This window comes from Aphis gossypii, chromosome 2, assembly GCF_020184175.1.
Source record: "Aphis gossypii isolate Hap1 chromosome 2, ASM2018417v2, whole genome shotgun sequence".
In the NCBI taxonomy this organism is placed as follows: Eukaryota; Metazoa; Arthropoda; class Insecta; order Hemiptera; family Aphididae; genus Aphis; species Aphis gossypii.
Window position 1 is genome coordinate 72,829,381 of NC_065531.1, and position 22,984 is coordinate 72,852,364.

General features: G+C 25.8%; 1 protein-coding gene across 1 annotated transcript in view; it reads left to right on the top strand.

Annotated features, from left to right (window-relative positions):
- The window catches only part of LOC114125896 (dopamine D2-like receptor), a 251,374-nt gene that overhangs the window by 174,606 nt on the left and 53,784 nt on the right, over positions 1 to 22,984 (top strand). Inside the window, exon 3 of the mRNA XM_050199398.1 lies at positions 1,130 to 1,382. Within this exon, the coding sequence (XP_050055355.1) occupies positions 1,130 to 1,382 (253 nt within the window). The remainder of the gene's footprint in view (positions 1 to 1,129; positions 1,383 to 22,984) is intronic.

Sequence of the window (22,984 nt, forward strand, 5' to 3'; positions counted from 1 at the left end):
CAAAATTGATTTATAATATTTAGACCCTAGTCAAACATAATTATAAAAATAATATTATTTTTTGACGCATTAACTATGTGAGCTGCAAAAGGTTCAAAAAAAAAAAAAAAAAAATTATGAATTATAATTTGTTATTTTAATACATATTACAAATTATAATAATTAAAATTTAGATTATATTTTAAAGCTGCATATTTATTTATTCATTTTTTTATAAACACTCATTTGAAAAAAAAGTGATTAAATTTCGTATATATGGTATAATAAAAATACAGAATTCTTACAGTAAAGTAACATCACAAGAAACTCTCTCTTCATGTATCACCCTATCCTAATAATCTACTTCACATTTGTTTATTGTATACTCGAATCAGATAATGAATAAATAAAAAAATCTTAGCACAGACGATAGTAATATAACATTTAATAGAATCACTAAAGTAAATGGAAAAGCTATCGAACTATAAAAAAATCGATTAAATTGATCAGTTTATGTCTATAAATTACTATTTAAAGATTTGAACTATACATGATAAAATTGATGTTTTAAACAAATAAAATAATAAAATATAATATATTTTTACTTTACCTACGTGTGGGTCACCGTAAAGTCAAAATTTAAAACAAATAATTTTTTGTACAATGTAATAATATATAGGTCGATCTCGTTTCAATCGGTGTAACGGCAATGGACGCTACACGTCATCCGAGTGAATTAAACAATAAAACACAAGTTAATGCAGAGCACGCGCGTGCAGAAATAATATTACGTTTATCTTACATTCGATTATTATCAACTCCGCGGATAGCTGCTCGCCCGCTATGACATAATATTATAATAATCATCGCGTAGTCTGTTATTCCCGTATATTATATTGATATTATTATTATAGTTTTATGTCTACCGCCTCCACCGTCGCTCGCACACCGGAACAAAACGCCATTCGGACCGGATGTGCATACCACACAGCGGTTATATAATATAATAATAATAATAATAATATTATTATTACTATAATACTGTGCGATGTGTTGCGAGAGAGGCGGCGGAAGAACCGATAATAATATAATATTATAATTTATCGTTTAATGTGTGTGCGCGTGTGTGCGTGTGTTCGTGTGTTCACAGGTACATTGCGGTCACGCAGCCAATAAAATACGCAAAGCACAAAAACAATCGGCGAGTGTGGCTGACAATCGTACTGGTGTGGGCCATCAGCGCGGCAATTGGCAGTCCTATTGTGCTGGGGCTGAACAACACGCCGGACCGGGAACCGGACCTCTGTGTTTTTTACAACTCGAATTTCGTCATTTACTCGTCCCTCTCCTCGTTCTACATACCGTGCATCATAATGGTATTTCTCTATTGGAACATATTCAAGGTAAGCCCGATTATATACTATATAAATAAATATATATAATATAAATATATTATTAATAAATAAGTAAAAGTATATAGGTATTATGCATTGTATATGTACGCAAGATATGATTTCCCCCGTCGCCCGGGTCTCGAGATTGTTATGCCTTCCGGCGGCACCCGTTGAATTAATAGCGTTACTCGATCGTAATTTGTGTGCAAAATTGAATACGAATAATATGACGTATAAATACGAAGTATACTCGTGTTATTGCAATTTGCAACCATAACAATACGTAGGGGCAAAAGGATCTAAGGATCAAGGGTGCAGGTGGTGATTCAGATTTACAAGGCGGTTCGCCAATATTTATAACTTAATATATTACTATGCGTCTATTTAAATTCTGATTATTGGCGTTATTGTTCAAGTTTCTAAATTGAAATTTGAAAGATTCAATATTTGAATTCACAAATAAAACAAAACTTATAATAACTTAAGTCAAATATTATAAACATAATATTACTAAGAAATTACACAATCTTAAATGATTTACTATAATAATTTTCAATCCACTCGCCCATAGCTATTTATATTGCAATGTATTCATTTTTAACAAAAATGTATCACCACGTAATACCTGGATATCTTGGATATTTTTTAACATCGTACAATCTGATTACAAGATTTAAAGTCTTAAATTATGTAAACTTAAAAATTCTAAAAAATAGAATTTTGTATAATATTGTTCTGTATTATTTCAATCGATCTCTCGTTATTTTAGCTATGATTAATTAATTTGATTAGAAAGTTATAAAATATTACAAATTTCATTTTATAAAGTTATCTAAATGTTAGAAAAATCTTATTTATAGAACCTGAATTTAAATTTGAATTATAAATTATTCTATTAATTTTATAACAAGTATGTAAAAATGTTGCTAATTCTATTAAAAATAAATTAAACACACGTCGAAAAAACTTCTTTACGTTTAGATTTACATATTATAGTATAATAAAAGTTTGAAAAATCACTTATGAAATTTTATTCGTATATTAAATTATAACAATTATCGATTCTTTAAAGACAATTTCTGTTAAACAAGTTTCACCCAACAAATTGACCATAGTTGACACCTTGCAATTGTCGTTTTTGTCAATGATAAGTGACAACATAGGCTTATTATACACGGTGACTTAGGTAAGAAACACAGTACGATCGCCTGCAATAGTTAATAAAATTTACAAATAGCAACATGGTTCACAGATAGGCTGAACAATTGCCATGAATCGTATTTACCAAATAGACAGTTGCTTTCGAAACAATTACACCGAGTATTGTGATCGAGGGAAACTATAGCAATCCCAATCGGCTTACTAAAAATATATACAACATATTATGTTGTTTTGGGAAGTATAAACTATAAAGTAGATACATGAACACAATCGACTCATCAGACGTTATTCACAAACGAAAATCGAAAACTCTAATAATACATTCATACACTGTTTTTCAACGATTATAACAGTAATATTATATTATAATACTTTGTATCAACTATTGTATTGTTATAAATGTTACTGACTATACAGAGAAGGAGAAAACAAAATATATTGTTATATAGATTTGTTTTTTTCGCCTTTGAGACATTTTTCGATCTCGGAACGGTCCAATCACGATTGTTTTCCAGGTTAGTAATTCATATATCAAATGAAATAATATATTTATTTGTGGTTATATTATTATTAGATGTTGGTGAGGTGCTGCGCCGTTTTTGAGAAAGTCCTCGGTTTATTACTATTATTAAACGACCGGGTGTAGTCAATTTGCATCAAAATTAACCCTAAATATTCACAACATGTGTAATTTGCATCAACATATTTAAACAGCGTTTATAAATTGCACCAAAATAAAAATTGATTATTATAAAATAAGTACTATCGAAAAAATAATGTTAAAAGTTTTGAAATCTGAGTATAATATATTGAGATATGAGAAGCTAAATGCATTTAATATTCCGTTTATAAATTGTGAGTGGTTATTTCACTTACCTATTAAGTATTTATACCGTTATATGGAACGTCAGCATTGACTTACTTAAAAGCTATACTCCATGATAATAATACATATTATATAATTTTATAATAATTAAATTATTTTAACCAAAAATATAATTTAATATGTATTTGTGTGCTACAAATAAAAAAATCGTATATTATAGTAAAATAATATATTAATTAAAAAAAATGAAATTATGTTATATTGATTGTCAGATTAGTTGGAACGCACTTTATGTTTCTCAGTTGAATAAAGCTGAAATAGACTGTAAATAATAATGTTTTATTGAAAAAAAAGTTAACTTACATAATATTATTATAACTCAATGTTTTGATACTTACAGGTTATTTGTATTTGTATTTAATTAATTCAATGAATGAAGTTCTTTGTACCAATTTATTACTACACTGGTCCAGAGCAAAGCAACTTAAATTTGATTTGTGCGTTCACTTGTTTGAGAAGTCATTTGGTTGGGTATATGTACACTCAATAGTTTTATGTACATATCTGTTTGAAAATCGGTGAGAACTTTAATGAAGTTGAAAATTTTAGGATGTGGATGATAAAACTGAATTAAATCTACTGTGAAATAATTCACAGACATTCGTTGTAAGCGTAGAAAATGATGATTTGACTGCCTAAATATGTTGTGAAAATAATAAATTATTGTCATAAGGATCTTTCGAATTAAATATAATAGTTCAACTATTCTAAAGTATCTATCTTATAATAATCGATTTTGATTTTTGTGCAAATTAAATTTCCCATTCCTTATTACTTGTAGTAGTACAAATTACATATTTTTATTTTGATGCAAATTACAAAAGCTCATACGACCGACTCAAACACAAAGCATATCACTATGGCTCATTTAAAACTTTTTTTGTGCAACCATGATTTGCAAAGATAAATATCAAAAATCTACGTAAAGATATTAGATGCAAATTGGAGTGTTTTTTATAATTATTATTTTATTATAATTATTTTTTATTAATTTTTACATATTTTTCATAATAAAATGATACATATTATCTTCACGTATTACACTTGGGTCTTGATAAGAATCTAGTACATAACTACTATAATACATATTGAATTTCTGTTTTTGAAAATCTCGAATATGATCTTGTGGCCTTATTTGTAAGACTAGACCAATAACATCGTTTTGGAAGTCAACGTTATGAATTCTCGTATACCTCACCGATTGAAACTGATACGGTACACAAGCAGTATTTGATTATCATTCAGTTATACTATAATTATATTTTGGTCCATTTTCTGCACGATAGGAAAATTGTTATGTTAATTTCTTATAAAATAGTCAAACTGGGGTATTTTTTTAAGTGTCAGTTAATTATTATTATCTGTTAATTAATTTTCTATAACTTTTAAATTAAATATGGAACTAGAAACGTTAACTGCTAATATACAATTTATTTTACTAATTTTTACTACAGAAATTAATATTATTAATGTTTTAACTATATCTTATTTAGTTTCTCGATAGAGCAGGAAGAAGTACGCTACTGCTGTTTAATATACCTCAGACACTTTCACATGTACAAACCATAAGTTATAATTTATTAATATAACATAATATGTTTATGCTTATAAAATAAGATTAGTGGTCGTTCGTTTACTTTGTATCGATTGAATGAAAAAATGTATCCTCTAAAACTATGAATATAAACAGAGTCCAAAAGAGAGTTACTCAGTTTTGTTTTTTTCTCCGACGTAAAACGTAGAAAAATCGAATCGATGCAGTTTTTATATTATATTGAATACACTTAATAATAAATTATATTGTTTTGTTCGAGCTTACGGTTTTCGAACGCGTAAGATGTCCGTGAGGGCGTTAGGTAATTCGATAGCAATCAGTACAAAAAAAAAAAAAACCTCGTAGAAAGATTTTCGAATTATTGTATTATACGTATAAAAACACTAACGACATAACAATAAATTAAATAAATACAAAAAAAAAAGAGAGAACATTATTCTTTTAATCGATTCTGTCGAGTTTTTCAATATATATATATAACTTAAATACACTTTAAAAAATTTTATTATTACTTAAAGAATTAATAGAAGCTATACAAATGCGAAAATTTAACACAATAATGTCATTTGTTTATTCTTATAATAATAACTATTACATTAAATATTTATTCATGGTTATTATAATTGTATATAAAACGCTGTAGAAAATTGTATTATAAAACTTCTATTATTTTACTTATACCTTTATATTATTAATGATTATTAGAAGACATGATGTTTATTAGCTATTCAGTCAAAAAAAAAAATATATATATATACATATATATATATATTATATCATATTAAATTCTGAACTATATGTTTATTTACCGTATCGTGAGCTTAAAAAAAGACATATAAATGAAAACTTTACCACTAAAATATTTATAAAATTCATAAATATTGTTTTTATCAAAAGGATTTCTGACTAATTTTGTTAGAAATTGCTTTAAAAATTGATAGTTTAATTCATTGCTTTTTTAAAAGTACGTATTGTATATAGAATAACTTAACAAGTTAACAAGTGAATAGTTTGTATTTTTGTAAGTTCCGTATTATGAAAATAAGTAAATTTAAAATAAGAATATAATGTTAAAATAATAAATACCTTTATTCTTTTTATTATAAATTAACTCTTAGTTGTATACAATAAATATTTATAAAAGATAATAACAAATAAATTCAACAAAAGTTATAATAAGTAATAATAATAGTTCTAAATTGTTGATGTATTATTCACCACTCATAAAAGTTTAAAAATTTCAGTCAAAATTAAACCGTGCATTCAATCAAACAAAAATACAATAATATTACCAGAAATATAATTTTAATTTATTCAAAACTATGCGATATTTGTTTTATATATTGTTTAAATTTATTTAAAAAAAAAAAAAAAAAAATGGTCTGTGAAATATTCAAATTTATAGACACCAACATTTTTCCAAACAATATTAGTCACGACTAGAAATTTTCGGAAAAAAAGTCAGAATATACGGTTTTACAAATACCCTAGGCATTTTCGAGGTTGGCCAGTTATATTTATGTAGTATACCTTCTGTGAGTATATATTATTCATATATTCATCACTGTATATTTTATAAAATGTTATATTATTTATTTGATTTTTTTTTAATATAGGAAAATATTAAAACATAATCATAATATCATTAATAATGCTATACTTTATTTTTTAGGACAAATCCTATGCATGTATAGAGTTTATAACAAATGTCCATTGATGTACAAAATAATATGGATACTGTGTATATAATTTACAGACACATAAAATATTATTTGTATAATCATAAATTATAGTACCTAGTACATTTGTAATTATACTATTTTTATGTTTTCTGTTTTTAAAGTAAATTTTAGCTTTTAGCTGTTTTAAGAAGTAGAGAATCCTCAAGGGTAAACAGATTTATATACATACTTAACTATCAGTTTTAAGAGATTTATCCTTCTACCTACCACTAAACAGTATTAACTAAATTAAATATTAATGATTATTTTGGAACTTCTAAAATATGTATTTGATGTTTAAACTTCTTAAAAAGTTTAATCCGTTCAAAGATAATATAGATAACATATAAATAGATACAGGTAGAAAATTTAACTAAATTGTGTATTTTATTTTAGAGTTACTAAAAAAAAAAAAAAATTATTTGAGTAACATGATTAGTAATATTATATTTATTATTATTATTAGTAATTTAAAATCTCAATGGATTTTCTTTAAATATTATACAAATTTATAATATGAATTATTATACAATTGATTATTAGTTGTTTTATCCTATACTACTCTCAATATTATTTGAATCATACAGTTTTATAGGATAGTTTTACTATAATAATTCAAGTACTGTATTGAAATCTATTCTGAAACCTGAATATGGCTTTAATATACATACATATATATATATATATATATATATATATATATATATAATATATATATATATATGATGATATAGGTAAGCCAATTAAAACATATGTTTGTTCTTCTGTTTGTTTTGCATTGATACGTTACTACTTGTTTATTTTTGATAATGATAGTGTACGTTAAAACTAATGCCATAATAATATTATCAGTTTTTTTTTTTTTTTTTTTGAATGATTCTAAATACAATTGAACTGACATTTCAAAATATTGAGTTGTTATAATAATATCATATAGACTGTATGATATATGTTTGTATTGTATGTATGATATTGAATACTTTAAGTGCTATTATTATGTTTATTATTATTTTCAAAGCTACCGACATTTATTTTATGATCTATAAAATATGGTTTATCGTGAATATGATACAGTAAATTGAATAACCAAAAATGAATTAAGATTAAAATGTTTAAATAAAAATAATAATTCAACAACTACTGCAGACTTTACAAGTGAATAGATCGCACTTTAAATCACAATCATGACGTAATGGTGTTTTAAAATTATAATTAATTAAACGAGTGCCTGTATGATATATTAAAATATAATACATAAACGAAAAGGGTGAGATTTATTTTCTATTTATTTAAAACTTTACTCGATATTTTATATTGTTTATCTGTTTATACTGTGGATACAATTTACAATAATAATTATTGTAATTCAATATTCTATTTTACTATGATATTATTTTGAAGAAGACCACGAAGGTCATAGTAATTAAAAAAAAAAAAAAACATTGTCGACTACCTTGTACTTAACGTTCCAGAGCTTTTAGCAAATTTAACACGCGACCATGTTCCGTTGCTCCTGATGAAAGCACTGTACGTGATTTCATTTAAAAATAATTGTTCTGTAATTAACACAACGAGTGCCAGGTTTCAAAAGTGGTTTGTGTACGCAACGACACGTCAGTCTTAAATACGTATTTCCATACGTGTCTATTATATTATATATTATATCCTTAGTCGATTACTTCATACACAATTGAAATTTATGTGAACGTATAAAGGATGATATAAAATATGAAAATGTAATTTTGGCCTAAAATATACAACGTAATATATTATATGAACCTCTACGAATTAATTATAATAAAACTTTCGTATGAAAATTCAACAACTCATCTTCGTTTCGTTTTCTTATCGATTGTTAAAAACGTTGAATAGAAATAATATATATGATTGAGAGTTATATTTTATTAAATGATGATTAATTCTCTTTGAATCGTTTTATGCTAGTTTGTGTTCAAGAATTTATTAAATAAATATCGAGGAAAAAATATAAAATGCATTTCATTTCATTAATATTAATTAATGCAGGTATAATATTATAGTCATATTATGATAATCAAACAAATTTAGCAACTAAAATCACACTATAAATTATACAATAAAAAACATGATAATCTAAATTAAAAGTAACACACTTATTTATTTAAATCTATCATTTCAATTGCCTATTATACCTGCAGTATATATTTAAAACATAATTTAGATCTATACCATTTGAAATATCTCTTTCAATATATTTTAGTATTGCTAGTAATGCTAGGGCTGTGAAACAGTTTTGTGTCATAGTTTACCGTAAACATAAATTATTATTGACACATATCATTATATTGAAAACGACTGTCATAAAATGTCGAGGAAATTGGTAAGGTATGATCTAAATTTATTCATAAGTTCATATATATTAGATAAGTTAAAATGGTTTTGTTTTTTTTGAATAAATGTATTGGATATTTGTGTTATGGTTCATTATTTTAATTTTGAATACAGTTTTTGACAACCATCATTTCAGTTTAAACTGAATTAAAATCTAGGTGTTGCCGATCATAAGCCTAAAACACCTAAATCTAAAATCATTCAATAATAGCAGGCTGTAGAAAAATAAAAATCAATCGTAATACTCAGTTACCTTGTCAGTTGTCAATCGTAATTTAGTGATTACTATTTATCCGTATGGTAGAATTTTATAATAATATGAATATAGGATATTGCTTTTTTTTTTAATCGTTTTGCTGATTTTTATCAAACATATATTGACCCGTACATTTAATATTATCGCTATATATATATATATATATATATATATATATATACATATATTGCTGACAAAAAATGATGATATTAATATTATTGCCATTAACCGAAGTTCAGTATAATAAACACAATATTAACCTGAACGAAATAGATATAATTAGAATAAAATTAATTAAATTTAGCGACTAATATTCACACTGCTGGATGACTAAGCCCCGCTAGGTACACCAATGCCAGATATGTCATTTAAACTAATAATGTTTGTTCACTTTTATGTTATGAAAATAAATGAAGGTTAAGATCGTAGAAATAACAATTTAAGTAAAATAACGAAGAAATATTTTATTTCAATAACGATAGTCATGAATGGTTATTGGTTATTACAAGCAGCCATATCACATAATAGAATATAATTAAACAAATGGATATTTACTGAAATACAATTATTGTAAGTTTTCTGATTTGAAAATAGTATAATTTATAGTTCTAAAAATCTCAATCTATGTGTTTGAAAAATTGAAAAATATTGGTGATATTATTTATTATTAGTGTATTTATTGAGAGCGCATTGAATTGATGCAGGATTATTGAGGAAAAGGTGCTACCTAAGTTGTGTATTTGAGGGAATTTTTAAATGGGTAGCACGATGTACAGGCTTCCTTGGTTATCATATAAAAGTGAGTAAGATGGTTATTCGATTTTTATTTTCTTCGACAACTATTTTTCTAATCAATAACTTTATCTATTAACTTTTAACTGCATGCACCGGAATCTACAATGCCGACGACTACGATCCATTGGCCACCGACCAGAATTAGGGATGAAATGTTGTTTTCTAGTGTTGTTGTTCCTTAAAGTTAGAGAACTCGCTGAACCTTTTTCGTGAGCGTGCCCGCCCCGATCCATTAAGAACAACGTACAAACAATACTAATTTAATTAAGTTGATTGCCGAATGAATTATGTATAATGTGCGGACCTCTGTAGATCAGTCTCTACAAAGGGACGTGCGTTGACATGATCGAGAATAATCGGTTCGTATTGGCCAGGATGTAACAATAATAACTGTCAGCATTTATTAAGCTCACGCGAAATTGATCCGGTATTATTATTTTCATCATTATCGTTTGAGTTGATAATAATATCACTATTATATTATGTTACGATAGCCATCATAAAAGTTTAGTAAAGCACATGCATACGATACCGTTGTAAAAAGTCGTTACTTTCGCGAGTGATGTTGTTTAATACAATTCCCTTTCTAAACCATTTGTGTAACAAATGTGAGAGGATTTTTTTTCTTTATACGCGAGAAAACACCATTAATTTACTTAATACTTTGACCGAAATTCGAATGAAAAATGTCACAAATTTCTAAAACTTTCAATTTAAGCTAAACACGCGCGTTTAAGACGACAATCATTTCAAAACCGGGTATTTAGTTACTCTGACGGAAATTTTCTTCTTTCCGTTGAAAAATAAATATATAAAATAAAAATCGTCTAAATCAGTCTGCGAAACTTCAAAAAGTGATGACGATGGGTTTGACCATTTTTTTTTTTGTTCATACTATGGAATTTAGCAGCAAGTTTTTTCGATTTCAGAGTTCTTATTTTATCGTAATAACGAGAGATCTGATTAAAAGTTATTCCCGCCCACGTCAGGTTAGGTGCGATGAAGACCATCGTGGCCGGGCAAACAACGCCAACCATTAACGCCACATATGACAACGACATCGGTGGTGGTATTAGTATGGTGTAAAATACAGATTGTTCGTCGTATTTCACTTGCCTAAGTACACGACATAAGTTATTATAACAATATTATTATTATATATTGTACGCACAAGCTGGGTAGATCTGGGCATGCACGGCCGCTTCGAGTATTCGTATTAGCTAAATGAAATCACGCATTGTCGAGTGTGAATATTTTGGATGGTAAGATGAATATATATTAAGTTTCGTGAACCGTTCATTAGATAAATTGCCATTTTGTAAATTGTCTCATGGAAAACAACGTCAAAAGACCGACCGTTACTGTTGAAATGACGTCATTGTTGTGATTTCAAATGGTCTGGTTGAGGGGGGGGATCACGAACGGGACAGAAAAATTAAAATAATATTAATACTAATGTAATTTATAAATAATAAAATATATCTAGTACAATTTAATATATTTATACTATGGTTGAAATAAAAGTAATTAATTAAATTATCCACATTACCGTTGAAAAACTAAATTCGAACAATGCATCTTAATTATACTTAACGACAAGGCGATGACGAGAAGTTTGGAAAATTTTACGAGAATTTCGTTTTTTTTTTTTTTATTTATTTGTTTTTCTTTTTTCCTCTATCAAATAATAACGGCGGCGGGCAAATCGGAAAAAGTTTTTTTTTTTTTTTTTTTTTTTTTATTTATACCACCGTACCGCTTTACATTATGCATTCATGAGCTTTTGTAACCCAATCTCGTCGGTCACGCTGTTTCTTATCGACACACCGCTTGCGTTTTCGCTCGTTTATATATTCGTACGTCGACAAATGTTACGTACACAGATTTATAATGATACATTATTACAAATTCTTCTTCTACTTCACAAGTAAAGAAACAAAACACTGCAGCATGATAACATAATGCAATTTCAACCCTCGAATATTGGCGTTGCCGCGTACCGATTTCTCAGTTGAAGTTTTCTCTCATTATTGTTTGTATACACATTTTTTCTACCGCGGAAACTTGATAGAAATAAAAATAAAATATATACATATATATGTAAAAATTATACGATATTATTCAAATACCCTCTGGTTCAAAGGTTTTGCTGATAAATTGGAAGTTAACAATCCAAATTACGAGAAGTAATTACATTATACCTTGTCACAGTATTATATAAATTGATAATACAATGTTGCAATGTATATTATGTCGTTTGTCTTTGATTCATATTATTTTGACGATACTGTGTATATAATTAATGTCAGTATGTATATAAATTACATGAACATTGAAATTAACTGGAGTGCTTAAGCTATATTTATTAATAATTAAATACTAAAAAGTAGCTTTTAACCTTGTAATATCAAATTATTTAATCATAAATTAATGTCATGGTATTATATAGTATATTTTGTGGTCTTAATTGTACATAACTAATATTTATTTTTACCATTTAAAAATGTTGCTTAATCTAAATTTAATAGGTCGGTAATAATGCGCATGTATTTCTGAATTATTTTGAATATGTTGGATCAAATTTCACATATATAATATAATGCAAATAAGCTTTATGGTAAAAGATGAAAGATGAAAAGTGACTGCGCTTACATTACATAATGTTACCACAAACTTTGAAAATGGTAAAAGACTTTATGTGTTTAAATAATTTTGTAACTATATGAAAGTATTTTAAAGGTATTTAATAAAATATTTTGCGTATAGTACATCTACGAACATAATATTATTATGGAGATACCAAAAGGATTAAATATTTTAATATTAGAACTTTATATTCTGTCGATATAACTTTGGGATATCCCTGTCGTTATTAATACATGTAATATATGAAGTGAAATGTTTAAATAATATAATAAATACAAACGTAAAATTTTGAACAAAATTTAAAATAAAATACTGATAAAACTAATAAATGACGTTCGAAACTAATTAAAAAATGTATATCATATAATTTAAGTAAATTATATAATGTGATATTATGTACTTGAAAAATTTTATTTCATTAAATTTGTTCACGTCCGTTGAATTAAGATGAATCTTAAATATTATACAATTATTCAAAAGCCTAGTTATACTTCTGTGTAAATGCGCAATTATTTAAAATATTTTTCTAATTTATACAGTTATCTCGTTAGTTATTGAAATGAGTGTGCTATTTATTTTTTATTCTAAGTAAAAGTAATAATAGTAGTATAGAAAATTGTATAACCATTGTTATGTTGTATTTAGAGAAAACTTATAAACTTAGAAATATAATGAACATTTATTTTTAAAGAAAAAAAATCTCAAACCTCAGTTGTATAAATCAACAATATGGTTTTGCTTCAGATAAAAAAAATATATATTTATTGTTACTATTATTGGATTAGTTTGTAAGTAAATAATGAAATATAATATAACAACATATTTTGTTTATTTTTTAAAAATAAATTACTTCAATAATAAAAAAAAAAGTTATTACATTTTTTTTCAACGACATCTTAAAACAAACTTTATTGATTATTATCAATTTATATTTTTATTACTATGCTCAGATTGAATTCATTCTATGTAAAACTAATAGTATTATCAACTTATTATTATTAATAGTTTTTATCAACTATATTATGCTCATTTAACTGGTACGAGGTACAATTTCGAAGAATTTCTAACCTTTAAATATATGATATAGCCACTATATTATAAACATTGATGACTAATTTAATAGTATATTATGTGTACGACCTGTAAAATACCTGTTGATAATATCATTATTGTTGTTATTATAATAATAGTTCTATATAATATTATAACCAAATACCTGACGCAATGCCATCAGACGTAACTCACCAGAAACCTAGTGAAATAGAACATCGTCGCATGTCATAATACGCGTAAATCGATTATCTATATCATATTGTATAATGTTATTAATACCATCGATATAGATACGTTTATAACAAACCGCGAGCGCACCGTCAAAGGTTTCAATCCACAGTTTTGCATAACTAGCTGGTCTAATTTGCATGCGCCGATCAAGACTTAAAGATGTTCATCACGCCACTCCGCCCTGACCGTTTCCCTATATATTATAATATTATTCTATAAGGGCCGTTTATTCGACGCGTTCAATTGTTATTACTGTGTGAATCGGTGGCGGTTGTTAAAGGGAGTGCGATCTTACGCGGCGCGTATATCATTATAATATCTAAACCGATATAAATAGCAATTTATATTGAAATCATCCCTCCATCCGAGTCAGATTTCAGAGGTTAATATATTAAAACAAATATATAGGTATATTATAATATTATGTTAGGTATGTACGAGCACGGGTTGAGGGTTGGATAGTAAGCGGAAGAGTTAATTTGATTCCGGCACAAACGGCCCGAGCGTTGAAAAGAAGAGAAAAAAAATAAACGAAAGGGTCATAATAATATACATAATATTCGTACATAATATACATGTGTGTAAAGCGTGACGTATAATTAAAGTGCAAAAGAAAAACAGCGAGAGGGAAAGACACAGGTCACGACGTAATTTTATATTTGGTTTGATATTTTATTCAGCCAAGAATTTATAACCCTCGAGTTAGTGGACGACTGTATGTTATATATTATTATAATACTTATACTATATGCTATGCTTAATAAATCTGGAATTTATTCGTAGAACCTCGTACCCTCGGGATTTGAACATGCACCTTAAAGTTCTAATGACACGTTTGTGTTTTTGCAGGGTCTATATTAATATTATTATTTGTTAGGTATGCGCTGTTGTATATACATATACATATTATATATATATATATATATGTTTAATTTCTTTTGGTTCCAATTACGTTACAGCTATATGGCTACCGAACGTGTGTTATATTCTTAATTAAATCATCCTTTCTCGAGCTCGAAACACCATAACATTAAATGTATTATACAATGCCAGGAAACACACACAACTCTCGTTCAGACATATTTTGATTTAATATAATAATAAGAGGTTACTACGCAGGCGCTTGTGTGACCTAATTAGAAGGACTTCTCTCATACATACATTACATATGGATATTTCTATTTTGGTTATATGTATATATTATACGTAATATTCTATGTATATATGATGGCATGGGACAGATACGCCTTAGAGTGATACTGCCTATTATCTCGTACAAGGTATCTAACCTAACATCCAAAAAGGATCAGTAACCGTAAACGACAAGAGTTCATACATCTATAATGTATAATATAATATTAGGAATATGGTCACAGAATACATTTTGATATTGTAATTATGGGTTACTTCTGCATACAAAAGTTTTTTTAGGAAAGTTCATGAAAAAATCGCTAAGCAATCAACTATATGCGACTGACTTCCATATAAGAGATTTGTGGTGTAAATTGTATAAATGTTTTTTTTTCTAATACTATTATATTTTGTACCAAAGTAAAGTAAACAGTTTCATTGGCAAAGGTGAATGGGATTTTAGAAAAATGACTTGTCATTTTGACTGAAAAACTTTCAATGCGAAATGATTGAACTTTAAAAGTTTCAACTTTAATAACATTTTAAATGACTAATTGTCTCTAAAAATATTTTTAAAAGTCCATTTCACGATACTTTTAAACATATATTCCAATAAAGAGTAAAATTGCAGACCAATAATACAAATCAAGAGTTAAAAAAATAAAAAAAATACTAAAAATAAATTTTAGCTACCATATTTGTCGTTTCAGAGTAAATTTAAAAAAAAGAAAAAACTAGTTTGAATGAATTTTAACTCGATTATCGTTTTTATTTTATTTAATCTAGACTCATATTATTATTATTATTTAATATGCAATGCAATATAATTATTTTAAAATAATATTATATACGACTTTATATATTAAATACATTACCTAATTGTGGACAAATTTTAGAAATAAACTTATACATCGAAAAGATTATATAACAAGATTTGATTTCAGTTTTTCTGAAATAAAATCTGCTTTATATTATTCTTGTACAATAATTATTTTAAATTTGATTTATTACCTATTATAAAATTCAAAGAAGTAAATATTCAATAATTACCCATACGTTTTGTGATTAAGGGGTGGAAATCAAAAACGTACTATTGGTAAAATCGACAAAAACTAGTTAGATATTGATTCTTATAAAAAAAACGTCGAGAAATCGATTGGTTTTATCAGAATAGACCAAAACGTACTATTTTCTGGTTAAATCAGCTGTTAAAAATGACTGCTTAATTCAAAACGATCCTTTTTCATGCATAAAAATTATATTTAAATAATCAAAACATACTTTTTCCAGTTTTAGGTCAAAACGTACTATTACCCATGTTAAAATAATACGCACCAATTATTAACTACTCCAAAACGAACTATTTCCATAAATTATTCCAAAACATACTTATTTTTATGTTATGTCAAAATGTACTATTGCCCGTGTTGTAGATATAGAGAAATAAAATAGTTAATCCAAAACGCACTAAAATATAATTTTAAATTTATAATATTAAGTTATTATCACAATCATTAAGTTTGAAATTAAATTAAAAATATAATCCTAGATTATTGAACACATTTAAGTTGTTTTTAATATAAATAATATATTATTAAATAATTTAAAGAAAGTTCCTTGTCTTCAAAATGACTTGTCGATAAACGAATAGTTTATATTGATAATGAATATGTTTCCGCGAATATTTACTATTTTATATATTTTTCAGTTTCAGGGGATGCAAAAAAGTAAAAACCATTAAAATATGTATACCAAAACACTATTTTCATTGATTTAAATAGGTATCTACTTATTATTCAGAAACTTAAGATCAATATTATTTTATTATAATTTAATATCATATGAGTTATTAACTACCAAATGTGGATATACGACATAATTGGAATTAAGTATTAAGCATATTATTTTAGAATGATCGTAAAAAACATTTAAATGTAAAAACGATAAATTAGAAATTAATATATTTATTTTGGAAAAAGCATATCTTGGAGTAGGTACATTTTATTAGGTTTTTCAAAATGAAATATTTCCATTACATTTTCCAACACATACTATTTCCATTAAATGAATGGAAAAAGTACGTTTTGGATTATTGTACATTTTTATATGACAAAAAATAAAAAATGATTTTTTTTTTTTTTTTAAATCGCTTTAACTCATTATACTTTACATTTATGGTGATTGAGTTAATTGACATTAGTTATAGGAAAAATATTTACAAAAAATCACTTCTCCTGAAAAATAAGTATTTTGGCAGAATACGTTTTGGATTTCCACTCATCAATCATTTGAACTTCTAGTTTTTCAAAAAAAAAAATTATTATTTTTTTTTTCATCCCCAATTAGAATCTTGTATAAATACTTATTTAAAATAATTTCGAAAGTGAAAATACTTTTAAACAACCTCTGTTACTATTTCATTTTTTGCCTATAGTTATATATATTTTATAGATATGTTATATAGGTATACATAAATGTATAACATTATTAAAATAATAATACGAAACCATATATTAATTTCATAGACTCCTGTATTCAGCATCTATGTAAAATTATTATGTATCTATGATTATAACAAATACCTGGTAAAATAAACACATTTAATTTTCATTGAAACCTAAATTCAGATGAATAACGGACTATAATGCCTTTTGTTTTTCATGCGTGCTTATTTGAGTTGTGATATTTACTTTTGATTATACAATATTTCGTTTTGTATACACGTAAAATAGAAGGGAACAAGCTTATTTCATTGTAGGTATTTCAGCTTATATGTTATTTTTATTTTTTTATATAAAGGTTGGCTGAACGTTTTTGTGTGTATTTTATCTCAATGTATTAGTTAAACAATTGTTTATATACACACACGTATATTTATAATATATTATATTAGATATACCCTATTTGTTTATATAACAAATATAATGAAAACTATAACAATATGAAACATAACAACGAACATTATACTTAGTATTTTATTGTGGTAGGTACGTTAAAAATTATAACTGTTACAATAATAATAATAATAACAAGAATATCACGAGCAGTGTATAAAATTAACTTTAGTTTTGTGGTCTATGACTTATAGTTTCTGACTAACGTTACATTTGTATCATTTGTTTTTGCAACAGTCATTTTGTGTATTTTTCAACGTTTCAATTTTTTTTATAGTAGATAATAACACTGTTCTTTAAAAAAAATATATTTTAAATAAGTGTTAAAATATATACAAACATACGTGTATATAATTTATGTATTTATATAAATATCAATAAAGTCATACAATTAGTAAGGTGCGTATCTCTTTGTAACGTATACTTATGTAGATCATTTTAATTATGTAACTTAATAATTGAATATACCTATATAATAATGTTTATTTATTTTGTACGTGATGTTTTTAACAATATCATTCAACATTCATTAGCAAGTATTTATTCAAATTGATAAATAAAATACTTCTAGCTCCATGGTTTTACTATCGTCACGCCACTTGGAATTTTTCCAAAAATTATCAGTAAGCAACAAAATATTTAACTTATTTTAAACTAAGCTTTTTTTTCTAATAGCACCATTATTGTGGCCTTGCCAAAACGATTGATATAATTTCTTCTAATCTATGCCATTTAATAATGAAATATTTTTGTGCATAAAACATTTATATTATTCTGTTTTTTTTTTTTATTTTTTTTTATCCATCCATCAAAAATTATATTCGTAAATACGAAAATTGTATTAAATAGATAATAAGAATTTTTATTTTTGTTTATTTTAAATGTGTTGTATACTTGTATAGTTAGTTTTGACAATTAGAATATAGTGTTAAACGTATAGAAAGAAAAAAATAGTAATAATAATACATAAGTAAATAATAATAATACGCTTGACAATTAGCTACATTCAATTATAAAGCCAATATGATTAAATAAAGATAGTATGAGAAGTGTAATATTAAGTTGTTGATATGAAAGTATGACGTTCTGTAAGATGTCGAAAGGAATGTTAGAAAATTTAAAAACAGACAATAAACTAACACCCTTTAGTGAAGTTTTAGACAGTTGAAAATGAGGTGGGTTCTGTCAAACTATAGGGTTGTTGTGGATAGTTCAGAGTGTGGCCTAATTGAAGACGTGAGAATGATGTTATGCATTTCCTAGAGAGATTAAGGTTGTGAAATCAGGATTGTAGTGCAATAATTAGTGCGATAGTATACTTGCTTGAAATATTAGGTGTTAGTGCTTTCCATTGTTTAAGTGAAAAGTAGAAATGTGTTGTGAATATAATTGGGTGGTAACTATTTTAGAAATTCTAATGTATTGTTTATGGGATTTTTATTTAAGTGAATTCTGGAAGAAAATAATCAAGTTATGTAGGAACATTCGTTACTGTGTCTATAAAAATACTAAATAGAATCAATATGGTAATAGATTTTAATTAACTTGTTATTTGTTTTAATTGCTTGCTACCAAGGAAGTTAGGAGAATATAAATTATTATTTTTATATTTATATTTAGTTGATTGTTTATATAATCTATAATTTAGAGTATCTGAACAGAAAATGTATGTTGCATTGAAGATCGGAGCAAATTTTTGGTTATACATCGATTCATCGATTATTATACTTAAGATCCATATAGGCTTAGTATTTTGGTAAAAAAAGTGTTTTATTTTTCAAAGACTGTACTCGTATATAATATGAGATTACCATTTCTGTTAAAAATGATGCGTTTCAAAGCAATAATAGGATTATTGCCTTTTCTAAGTTCTTAAAATTCTGCTTCTGAAAAAGAGGTATCTAGTTTTATAATGGCATATGATAATATTATGTTTGAGCGGATATAAGCAGTTAATTTATACTTGGCGAAAAAATATGATTCAAGTTAATATGGGAAATCGAGTTCAATACAATTTTGAATAAAAATTTTTTTTTTTGATCATTTGATTTAACTTTACCACTATTTAATAGATGCTTCTAGGAACTGGTTGAGATATTTGTACTTGTGAGTTCAATAATAATAACCGATGTGCCATCTAAATGGGGTTTGAAGTGTTTGAAGTATTGATCAACGTTATATTATTTCATATACTACGTTTATGTGATAGCAGGTACGTAATATGAGATAGAGACTAAATGGTGTTTGTAATAATGGTTCCAAGTTTTGACGAGTTGCGCTTATTATGTCATTATCGGTGGAGCTATTATTTTCTGGTGTATCGTCCTAGTTGAAAATCACATCATTATCGTACATAAAATTAATTCCATCACTCATATTAAAATTAAGTGTATGATAATTATCTATTATGTATAGTAAATTTAGTGTAATTGAATTATTAAATGGATTTGAAGTTAAAAAATTATGTGTTTCTTGTGTGAAACAATTCGAAATTCGGGATCTGAATAATGAAATTATAAAACAATCGTGGATTTAATTTTTATTGGTCCCAGAGTTTTTCCTTAAAATGCGGCCGTCTCAACTAGTTGGCAACAGAATATTTAAATAACTTTTAATTAATTAAGTAATAAAACGCAATAACTTCTAAGCGATAACTGGCGGAAAGAAGATCGTTAGCGACGAGAGGTAGGTCGCGACTGAACAACAAATTTAAAACTAATTAGTGTATTCTTAATAACTCAAAAAACTATTTAATATTGTGCTTCGTTTTTGAAAGTTTGATTAAAATTTCAGTTTTTTTTATCGACGGTTTTTGGCTATAATGTATATTTCATCAAGGAATCTTAATGTTTGTTATTTAAATTATTTATAATTTCTTACTCACAGTTCTTTTGGAAACTTGAATTTACCATATTGCTTCGGTATTCAAAATTATAAATAATATATAATAAAACCAAACAATGGTTAAATAGAACTAATAGAAGTATATATGAAATTTATTAGAATTTATAATTATTATTTTCATTTCTGAAAATCATTTAGGGCTTTATTATATTTAAAATTCAAAGTTAAATTTTGTCGATGTAATTAAAAAGTAATTCAAAACCGTTTTTAATACTTAGCTTCAATAAAGTATATTTACTAAATGAAGTTTTTAAGAAATTTTTAAAATAACATAATTTTGTTATGTTATTCATAAATATTTTACATTTTTGCAATTGTACATAAATAATATTGTATACAAATTAAACAATATGAACTAGTAAGTTTTTTTGACAGATAATTTAAAAATTGTATTAGTTGTAATTTTTCTATTAAATGCATCATATCAATACAAATAGTTGATAAGTTGTTATAGTCATTATAGTTATAGTATTGTTACATCAATATAGTTCCACGTTAAAAATGATTAAAATAACAATATTTTTTATCTATGATCTTACTATTGGTATAATACGCCTGATGACTTCGCTTCGAAATATAGTTAAACAACTCTCAATATCATTAATACAATTTGGTTCAATAACCTAAACTTACAAACACCACACATAGTTAAACTTAATCTTTACGTTATATATACGCTTATGTATAGCCCGTATAAGACATACCTTACTACCTAGTCACTTTTTTAAACTTGGACTAAACGATTCACCTTTGTATTATACTCTTCATTTAAATTTATGTATCTGTGACCCCCCTCATATTTTATATAACTGTCCTTCATATATTATAGGCTACGGAAAACGTAATTCAAAACTCTCCACTTTATTTTAAATACAAAATCAGTTCCAGCTATAAAATTGGTGACGGCCTTTATTTGGAAGGCTGAGCATATAACATAGTTTAATAATAATGGGTGTATTGTTAATTTTATCTTGTATTATATTTCATTTTAATTGTCAAGTTATCATAGTTTATACTAGTAGTTTAAAATAAAAAAAAATACTGTTATTTGTTTTTCCGTATTATTTTAAAGGTAAACAAAAAATGTGTTATGCAATTTATTGCACTTAGTAAAATAATCAAACATTTTTGGTGAAGATTAAGTTTTTCTATAGAAAATTCTGAAAATAAAATCTTTTTAGTACTGTTTTGAGTTCAATTTTCAATCTATGTAATAATATAATCTTGTGTAGGTACTCTAAGAACTATTATATTTTACGAATACAAACTCTCCCGAAATTTTTGTATCAATGTAGATTATGAAAACTTATAGCACACAAAACAAAATTCACTTAAGAGTTTCTCTGTTTTAAAAATTAGCATTTAAGCGATTTCCTTATAATATTAATAAATAACATACATTCATAATATTTAAAATAATAATTAAATATGATTGTATGACATCATGTATTGACTCGACATGGCATTTTTTTTTTATTTTGCTTATCTATGCAGCTAAAGAAAATTTCTTTAATTTTATAAAACCGGTTGTATAATTTAATCATCAAATTTCACACTTACTATAAGCCACACGAAACAAATAAAAATGAATTAACTTTTAAATTGGTGTCCGCGTTATTCTGGTTGTTCGAGAGTTACAATACTATCAATATTATTAGTAATGTGTACAAATATCTATATATTTCGTGTAAAGTATACCATTATTAAGTAATGTAAAATTATAATATTATGTGCCTACACACAAAAGTGTATAGCTTTTAACCAGAAATAAAAACATAAAAATTGTTTATTTATTTAATATACAGTGTGTTCAACAATTTGACACTGATCAGCCGGATTATATTGGAATAAATCAATTGTTTTTTAAAAACTGGTTGTATATAAAGATACGTTTATAAATACATTTCAAAAATCAATCATTTCGGTATACGCATGCGCTGTAAAAATGTTTTAATTTTTTAATAGCAACATCTATTTGGAATACTATATTCGATAGGCTTATTATGTT